The 9,485-nt window shown below is 41.5% G+C and overlaps 1 protein-coding gene across 1 annotated transcript; it reads left to right on the top strand.

Annotated features, from left to right (window-relative positions):
- Window positions 1-420: 420 nt before the first annotated feature.
- On the top strand, window positions 421-7,482 carry LOC125515248 (aspartic proteinase oryzasin-1-like). The gene is made up of 13 exons (XM_048680683.1): window positions 421-874; window positions 1,002-1,062; window positions 1,397-1,491; window positions 1,590-1,702; window positions 1,968-2,136; window positions 2,246-2,285; window positions 2,392-2,456; window positions 2,980-3,093; window positions 3,180-3,244; window positions 5,396-5,540; window positions 5,628-5,747; window positions 6,294-6,382; window positions 7,159-7,482. Exons 1-13 carry the CDS (start codon window positions 515-517, stop codon window positions 7,241-7,243), a joined length of 1,521 nt encoding a protein of 506 aa, XP_048536640.1. The 5' UTR covers window positions 421-514; the 3' UTR covers window positions 7,244-7,482.
- The last annotated feature ends 2,003 nt before the right edge of the window (window positions 7,483-9,485 follow it).

Genomic DNA, 9,485 nt, shown 5'->3' with positions numbered 1-9,485 from the left:
AGCATCTCAAAATCCGCATGGAGCATCACACGGCCGGCTCGGACCGAGGTGGCAAATGGGCGGCCACGTACGAGGCGTGATCAAGTGAAGCACACTTGGTCGCATCTGCAAAAACAAAGCTGAAGTCGTGATGGACTAGTTGTTGTTGTTGCTGTTGCTGTTATCATCTCATGTTTCTTCTCATGCTTTGTGATCCATGGCGTGCGTACAGTAGCAACACTCCACGAACAAACAATCTACCTTTGGTTTCATCAGGCGAATGGTACAGACTACAAAGCCTTTTTCTTGCGTGAACACAACCGTGGTACTCACCACGCGACATATTCTGGTACCGCAAAGCACCTGGCGTCCTGATCCAACGGTGAGGCTGACCACGTGTAGCTCCTTGCTAGCCACCGACCGACTCCATAAATCGAGCCCCTGGGCGATCCATCGTTCATCTCAAGCTCCTTCCCCGGCCGGACACTACCGTCGACTGTGTTGACTTCTCTCTCGATCCTGCTTGGCAACAACCATGGCCGCCGCTGGCCACCTCATGCTCCTGTCCTGCGTGCTCCTCCACGCCCTCCTGGCCAACCCCGCGGAGGGCATGGTCCGCGTGGCGCTGACGAAGCGGCCGGTGGACGAGGTCGACGGCCCCGTCGTCGCCGGAGAGGACGCCCAGCGCCTCCTCGCGTGGCGGCACGGCCTCGTCTACAACGCTGACGTAGTGCCCACGAAAGGCGCAGAGAGCCACGTCGTGGCGCTCAAGAACCACCTCAACGCCCAGTACTACGGCGAGGTCGGCGTCGGGACGCCGCCGCAGAACTTCACCGTCATCTTCGACACGGGCAGCGCCGACTTCTGGGTGCCCTCCTCCAAGTGCTTCCTCTCGGTGCGTACGCAGTGTTGGCTTGCTGCGATTTAGCTAGGGGGGGGGGGGGGGGGTTGGGGGGGGGGGGGGGGGGGGGGTGGTCTTACACCGATTTTTTGGTTTACTTATGGGTACTAATCTGCTGCAGATTGGATGCTATCTGCACGCGAGCTACAAGGCCAGCAAGTCCACCACGTACAAGAAGAACGGTTTGTGTCTTGCGCCTTCCTCTTTTATACAGTGAAATAATTATTACATCCTCTCTTCCTAAATGTTAGACGTTTCTGAACTATATATACATATACATACATACATACATACATATATATATATACACACACACACACACACAGTTTTACCTATATATATATATATGTATGTATATGTATATATATATATATATGTATGTATATGTATATATATATATATAGTGTATAAATCAAGCATATTCTTGCTATCATTAAGAGATAAGGATAACATGATGGTGCCACCAGACCCTAACTCCATTTTCATGAATCTAATTTTCATTTCCCCTCTTGGCAGGAAAAAGGGTCGCACTTCGTTACGGAACCGGTGCAATTTCTGGCTATCTTAGCCAGGACAATGTGCAAGTTGGTGGTGTAGTTGTAAAAAATCAGGTTTATGCCGAGAAGTGCACACTTCTTTATGTTCTCTAACCATCTATCATGTGCATCCCATTTCAGAGTATACTAATTTTCTTATGGTACTCTGCTAGGATTTCATCGAAGCTACCAGGGAGCCAAGTATTACTTTCATGTTTAGGAAGTTCGATGGCATTCTCGGTCTTGGATTTAAAGAAATCGCTAGGGGCGGTGTTGAACCTGTCTGGTGAGCAAAGCTATTTGTATGAATATCCCAGTTATAGCTTTGTTTGGTAATATATGGTATCAACATTGGATAGTAATCAATATTTCATTACTTATATGCTTGCCGTATGCATGGTGTGTTATTAAGATCTAGATATTGCACTGAGGGTTCTCCTAATTTGTTTGATGCCATATTGCAAAAATGTAAAGTATCATGGAATTGGCACCCTCGAATGTGAAGCATATAACCATATCCATTATCACTGACATCGCAAGAATATTTATAGGTACAACATGGTTAACCAACATCTGGTTGGTAGCCCTGTTTTCTCGTTCTGGTTCAACCGGCATGCTGGCGAAGGGCAGGGGGGAGAAATTGTGTTTGGAGGAATTGATCCTAAGCATCACAAGGAAGAACATGAATACGTTCCTGTTACTAAGAAGGGATATTGGCAGGTGGGTCTCTTTCAGTTAGTTGAGTAGTTTTAACATTCAGGAAGTGGAAACTAATTGTTGCCGAGAAGTTTTGACTCACTTGTTGCTTTTTTTTTGTCACTTGTTGCAGTTTGATATGGGTGATGTCTTGATTGGAGGAAAGTCCACAGGTACCAACTTGCCGAAAAAATAACAATGCCTACTATTGTGATTACTATACTTTTGTAGAAATAGAAAGTGTTTACAACCATTTTACTTATACTCTCTATGTATTAGGATTATGTACATCTCGCTGTGCAGCTATAGCAGATTCGGGAACTTCGTTGCTTGTTGGTCCCACTGTATGTCTTGGAGCTCTGTTTATCTTTATATACATAAGCAAGGAAAAAGGCTCTACATCATCTGGTCATTGATTGCTATATAAAATTGAATAATCAACATTTCTAGTAAACCAATTTTGACGATCCTTGCCCCAAAATATTGGCATAAGCTTTACTTTTTGCCATAGAAAATGTGTATTGCTACAAGTAAAGATGCATCCTATGATAGATTTAATTTATAGCTTTTTTATTAAACTTTTGATGACTACACTTGAAGGGTAAGCACTAAAGCAAACTGAAGCATAATGCATATAAACTCCTGAATAAATTTGGATAATAATAACTTCTACAAAGTAAATATGCACCAATAGGTACATTGCATAATGTGAATGTTAGTGAAACAGAGCCCGATAGAGCACTTGAATCATAACACATGCAATATAATTATCAATGCCTCATAGTTTCTACTAGGGAGGGTGCATATTCTATTTTTAGTTTAATATTTGTGTGTCTTAGACAACCAAATCAACAATGAAATATGCAGGCAATAATTACTCAGATAAATGAAAAGATTGGTGCACCTGGGATTTTCAGCCAAGAGTGCAAGGAAGTTGCTTCTCAGTACGGGCAACGGATCTTAGATCTATTGCTAAATGAGGTTTGCATATTTCCAAAGGCTTCTTTCTTATTTGATTAGTCATATATTGGGATTATAAAATTATTTTGTGTGGGTCTATGATGCAGATCGACCCAACAAAAATATGTCCTTCTGTTGGTCTATGCACTCACAGTGGAACTCAAGGTGTAAGGTAAGAGTTGTGAACTCGTGAACAACAACAAAGCCTGTAACCTCTCCTACTGTTTGCAGGTTCAAAAGAAAACAAGTTGGGGTAGGCTAGAGGTGAAACCCATAAGATCTCGCAACCAACTCAAGATTCTGACACATGGATAGCAAGCTTCCACGCACCCTTGTCCATGGCTAATTCTCTGGTGATACTCCAGTCCTTCAGATCCCTCTTTACGGACTACTCCCATGTCAAGTTTGGTCTACCCCGACCTCTCTTAACATTATCGGCACGCTTTAGCCGTCCGCTATGCACCAAAGTGTCTGGAGGCCTGCGCTGAATATGTCCAAACCATCTCAGACGATGTTGGACAAGCTTCTCTTCAATCGGCGCTACCCCAACTCTATCATGTATATCATCATTCCAGACTCGGTCCTGCCTTGTGTGGCCACACATCCATCTCAACATGCGCATCTCTGGCACACCTAACTGTTGAACATATTGCCTTTTAGTTGGCCAACACTCAGCGCCACACAACATTACGGGTCGAACCACCGTTCTATAGAGCTTCTCTTTTAGCTTTTGTGGCACTCTCTTGTCACAGAGAATGCCAGAAGCTTTGTGCCACTTCATCCATCCGGCTTTGATTCGAGGATTGACATATTCATCGATATCCCCATCCTTCTGCAGCATAGACCCCAAATATCTAAAAATGTCCTTCTGAGGCACCACCTGCCCATCAAGGAAAACATCCTCCTCCTTGTGCCTATTAGTACCGAAACCGCACCTCATGTACTCGGCGACCTTTGGATTTCAAGGTTTGTCTCCCATAGCTCTAACTTCCTATTAACCCCCGTCCGACTGTCATCGACTAGCGCCACATCATCCGCAAAGAGCATACACCATGGGATATCTCCTTGTATATCCCTTGTGGCCTCATCCATCACTAGAGCGAAAAGATAAGGGCTCAAAGCTGACCCCTGGTGCAGTCCTATTTTAATCGGAAAGTCATCAGTGTCGCCATCACTTGTTCGAACACTTATCAGAATATTATCGTACATGTTCTTGATGAGGGTAATGTGCTTTGCTGGGACTTTGTGTTTCTCCAAGGTCCACCACATGACATTCTACGGTATCTTATCGTAGGCCTTCTCCAAGTCAATGAACACCATATGCAGGTCCTTCTTTTGCTTCCTGTATCTCCCCATGAGTTATTGTACCAAGAAAATGGGTTCCATGGCTGATCTCCTAGGCATGAAACCAAACTGATTTTTGGTCACGTTTGTCATACTTCTTAATCGGTGCTCAATGACTCTCGCCCATAACTTCATTGTATGGTTCATCAGCTTAATTCTACGGTAATTGGTACAACTTTGAGGCATATGTAACTAAGAGGCGGGGTATACATCACATGACATATATACTGGCATATGTAGTCGGGAGAAGGTATCTAAGAGCACCGTGGACAACAAGGCAAATCTTAAACTCAACCAAAAAATGATGGAATTGATACATCAAGGCGATGTAACAGAAAATTATTTTATAATATTAAAAGTGTACTTGTGGAAGTAAGAGAGCAATTCATGAGTAATTATAGAGTGCAAGATTTCAAGTTATTTTCTCATCCATTCGACCAATCTTCTTGGATGGTTCGTATTGATTCATTAAAAACAAGTTGCGCCTTCTATATTGGTATAGAGATTCAATGTTTACACGTAAAATTATTTTTAAATTAGTGCTCACTTCATTATGAATGATACCATTGGTAGTACCAGGCTATGCAATTTCCAAAAAAGGCAAATTTAATATCAGACGCTTAAATTTTCTTCAAATATATCTTCTATAACCAAGGACATGTGATTTTACATTAATACCAGAAAAACAATGTCAAACAATTCGATTACTACAAGGACTTTTTGTGTTAAAAACATATTTTTGAATGAGTTTTGAAATTATACCCAACTCCTTCGCCACAATTTCCAAATTTTGCAACCTACCAAATTCCATCCAAAATTCCACCAAAAATATTTTGTTATCTAGCATAGAATAAATATAATATCTTGTTGGTAGAAATGCTGGCGTGCATGAAGTTAGTTTTATGCCATTTTTACCTTTCACATTGATTTACTTATGTCTTGATGGTTGACATTGTTTACTCCTGCAACGTAATGGCAGCTTTGGTATTCGGACTGTGGTAGATGATGAAACCGGGAGATCAAATGATGCCATGTGCCATGTTTGTGAGATGGCTGTTATGTGGGCAAAGAACCAACTTGCACAGGATCAAACACGGGATCTTATATTGAAGTACATTAATACGGTATGTTTCCTATCTCTTATACCAATGAGATTCACACCATAACACATTTGAGTTGTACAAACATTGCTAAATTAGCTTACGTTGTAGCTATGTGGCTATATCCCTAGCCCTATGGGAGAATCATCAGTGGACTGCAAAAGACTTGCATCCATGCCTGACGTCACCTTCTCCATCGGCGGCAAAAAGTTTGCACTCACACCAGAGCAAGTATTGATTTTCTCTATGATTACTACCTTCGTATTTTTGGTTTGAATTTGATTCAGAATAGCTACCAAGTCCACCACTTTATTGAGTGTCATTATATTAAAGATTTCAGATGTTCTTTTTTCCCACTACCTTTTTGAAACTTTACTCCTAGGTCCATAATGTTGGTTTTCTCCTTAATTTTCTTAGGCCACCTATGTACTCTTGAAATTTCATTAGATATTTGTAGTATTGTATGCTTCGTGCCCCCCTTCTATAAATGTATATTTGGTCAATGGAATGGTACCACACAAGGTTTAGTACTGTACGCATAGTTAAAACTTTGGTTATTTAGTGCAACCGGAGGCGGTACAACTGGAACGACACAAACTATAGAGATCATAGTGGAACTAAATGATGGCACAGTATGCATATTAGATTCCCTTGCTTCTGGAAATAATTATAAGTGCTTGAAGAAAATCGATCTCATGCATTCAGACTTATATATTTCTTGTACTCTCCTTCTATTATAGTAAACTAATATGGCTCCACACTATTTACATTGTTTAGTACATCCTGAAGATTGGCGAGGGAGATGCTACTAAGTGCATCAGTGGATTTGTAGCTATGGACATTCCTCCTCCCCGTGGTCCTATCTGGTAAAATTATGCATGTCTTATGTTCTCATAGCTTTTTCCTATATATGTGAGACCGATGTTAATCCTTTTCAAGTGTAGAACTTATGTTTCATCATACAGTTGTGCTAGTTTGGTTGGATAATGGAACCTTTCATTACTACATCATTTAGTAGAAAGTCGCCAAACAATGATGTCACCCGAAAGTGGGAAAGAAGACAACAATACTAGCCAACATAAGAAGAGTGTAATATGACATCCAAGATTACTCTCAATACTAGGAAGCCTAACATTGACACTCCATCCAAATCAAGACATAAACTTGTTGGTAATACACTCGAGGTTCTTAGTGACAAGCTCCATCAGCCCATCACTGCACCTTCTGTAGCAACACCCATGACCACAACTAACTGCTATGCGTGTACCAAGAATTATTCCGATAAAATGACATTCTCATCCACCTAAACATGATATAGCTCATCTAGGGAAACCTGATTATCAACATGATGTCCAAAAGGATCTCAGTAATACAATGTAATATAGGCTTCTAAAGCCTCCTCCCTTTCGATTAAACTATCATGTTGCTTGATTTTGAGTTTTCATTTAGGCATTGATCCTGTTTGGTTTAATAATACTTAAGTGTGGAACTAATAAAAGATGTTTGCCAATTTCAAACTTTTAGGAATTTATGAGACTTATTTGATTATATCTAGTCTTTTGTTTTGTTACAAACATTCCAAATACTGGGACTCGTGGAACTTGCGCCTCTCAACTTTGACAACCAGAACTTTTTATGGCAGGATCTTGGGTGATATATTCATGGGAGCCTATCACACTGTCTTTGACTATGGTAAAATGAAGGTTGGCTTTGCGAAGGCGGCATAGATAACTGGATGAGCTGCGGAGGATCCGGCTTTTCAGGCCAATTTCATGCTCATAGATGCTTCATAATGCATGTGTGGTCTAAGATTAATAAGTATTTATATTTTGATTTGGCCAAGATATAGTAATGATTCCATATAGACATGGTTACTATTAATTGTCCTAACAAGGTGTGCATGCCTCCGGTATTACTACTCTTACTAAGGTGGATTGTAAACTGAAAACTGAGGCAACATGAACTTGCATCACAAATAAAACTCAAATGCGAGACCACCCCTATGCACTTGGGTCGGCGCACCTGGTTGTCCTTAGGCCGACGCTACCCTACTGCTCAGGTTGCCGCCCCATCTTGCCTACGCTGCTAGGGACCCTGGAGCCGGTCATTGTTGCCCTACATCTCCATCTTCTGCCACCAAGAGGGTGGATGCAGAGAGAGAGGGGGGGGGGAGGGAAGGACCTACCTAGGTTGTCGCGTGTCATTGGCTTAGTTTCGGTCACGGCCGCCCGCATCTTGATCTCCCACTACTGTTTCCACATGTCGGTGAGAGGAAAATGGGATGGGTGGGTAACAAGCCAGAAAAACACACTATGTGAGGCTATCATGCAGAACCGAGAGTGGCTACTCTCATCCGACACTCTTTGCCGTACAGGCACAACAACTATTTTGGGGAATATTCTATGAATATTGGCTTTCCCTATCTCTTTCCTTTCCTAACCTAACACGTGGTAACCACCCAAAAACTAGGACTTCAAGATAAATATGACGTCAGATTTTTAGGGCTAAAAATTTGATGCCCTTAGGTAGGTCGGATCCCGATCGAACGCATGTCAATTAATCATTGCATCATGGCAAGTTTTATGTTGATTTTTAATGCTACATGACAATTTTCACTGTAGAACATGGCAAATCATGTACACAAAGCATGGTAATTTATCTGTTTTCGTATGGAAAATCTGATCGTCCGATTTTTAGTGGCTATACCTGCCCCAAAGACAACCCATGAACCAAATGCACCCTAGTTCACGGGCCCTTTCCCTGTAGGTGAGCGTACATGAACGGGCCACACCGGGATACTCTCGCTGTCTATTTTCTACGTGGAAGAAAAAAGCGTTCGACAAAAAATGTGTTGGAATGGAGATGAAAGGTATTGATCCCATTGCCTCTAGACATGCATTGAAAAGCGCTCTTTGTTAGCTTCTGGTTTTTTTTGGAAGTTATAATAGCTGCTAAAAATCATCTCACAGCACGATTTGTGAGCGGCACACGTGGTAGACAATCCAAATTTGATGGGGAAAAAAAGACTCCACTTTCTTCAATATGAAAATGGGGTTGTGTCCTGTGTGGCCCATGTAACAAAAATAATTACTGAAATATAGTGCCGATCGATTCTAGTCACAGATGAAATCTTTTCAGCCAAAGAAATCAAAAGAAAAATCTTTTCACCTCTTTTTTGAACCAATAAGACTTTATTTCTCAAATAATAGCCAAGTCATGCCAAGTCATTTACAATGGAGTGAGAAATAAAATCAGGGATAAATGATTCCCAAAAAAATAGAAGATTTATCACTAAAGGATTTTGCGCTAATGTGTGTGCCACCTCATTCGCCTCGCAGAAGCAATGTGAGTAATCAACGCTAGCAAAATCCAGAGCTAGCTCTGCCACCATGACCGCATCAAGTCCAGCATGAGCATCTGGTTTTTGTACTGATTCAACCACAAAGCAGTTGTCTGATTCAATTAGAAACTTATTGCATCCGATCTTCCCTGCTAAGTGCTACGTCTTGAGCTTGCGTTGATTTTCCTTGAAGAGGAAGGGATGATGTAGCAAAGTAGCGTAAGTATTTCCCTCAGTTTTTGAGAACCAAGGTATCAATCCAGTAGGAGGCCACGCTCAAGTCCCTAGTACCTGCACAAAACGATAGCTACTCGCAACCAACGCGATTAGGGGTTGTCAATCTCTTCACGGTCACTTACAAGAGTGAGATCTGATAGATATAATATTTTTGGTATTTTTGGTATAAAGATGCAAAGTAAAAAGTAAAAGCAAAGTAAAAAAGCAAAACAAGATTAAAGTGATGGAGATTGATATGACGAGAATAGACCCGGGGGCCAACGGTTTCACTAGTGGCTTCTCTCAAGAGCATAAGTATTCTACGGTGGGTGAACAAATTACTGTTGAGCAATTGACAGAATTGAGCATAGTTATGAGAATATCTAGGCATGATCATGTATATAGGCATCACG

The sequence above is a fragment of the Triticum urartu genome, chromosome 6 (assembly GCF_003073215.2).
Source record: "Triticum urartu cultivar G1812 chromosome 6, Tu2.1, whole genome shotgun sequence".
Lineage (NCBI taxonomy): Eukaryota > Viridiplantae > Streptophyta > Magnoliopsida > Poales > Poaceae > Triticum > Triticum urartu.
This window is presented reverse-complemented; position numbering and strand designations above follow the sequence as displayed.

What these genes read in the sequence shown, in the direction of transcription:
- LOC125515248 (XM_048680683.1), top strand. Translation starts at nt 515, where the DNA reads ATGGCCGCCGCTGGCCACCTCATGCTCCTGTCCTGCGTGCTCCTCCAC. An exon ending in GATTGGAGGAAAGTCCACAG is followed by an intron (nt 2,286 to 2,391) that starts GTACCAACTTGC and finishes TCTATGTATTAG; the next exon opens with GATTATGTACATCTCGCTGT. An exon ending in TAGATCTATTGCTAAATGAG is followed by an intron (nt 3,094 to 3,179) that starts GTTTGCATATTT and finishes TCTATGATGCAG; the next exon opens with ATCGACCCAACAAAAATATG.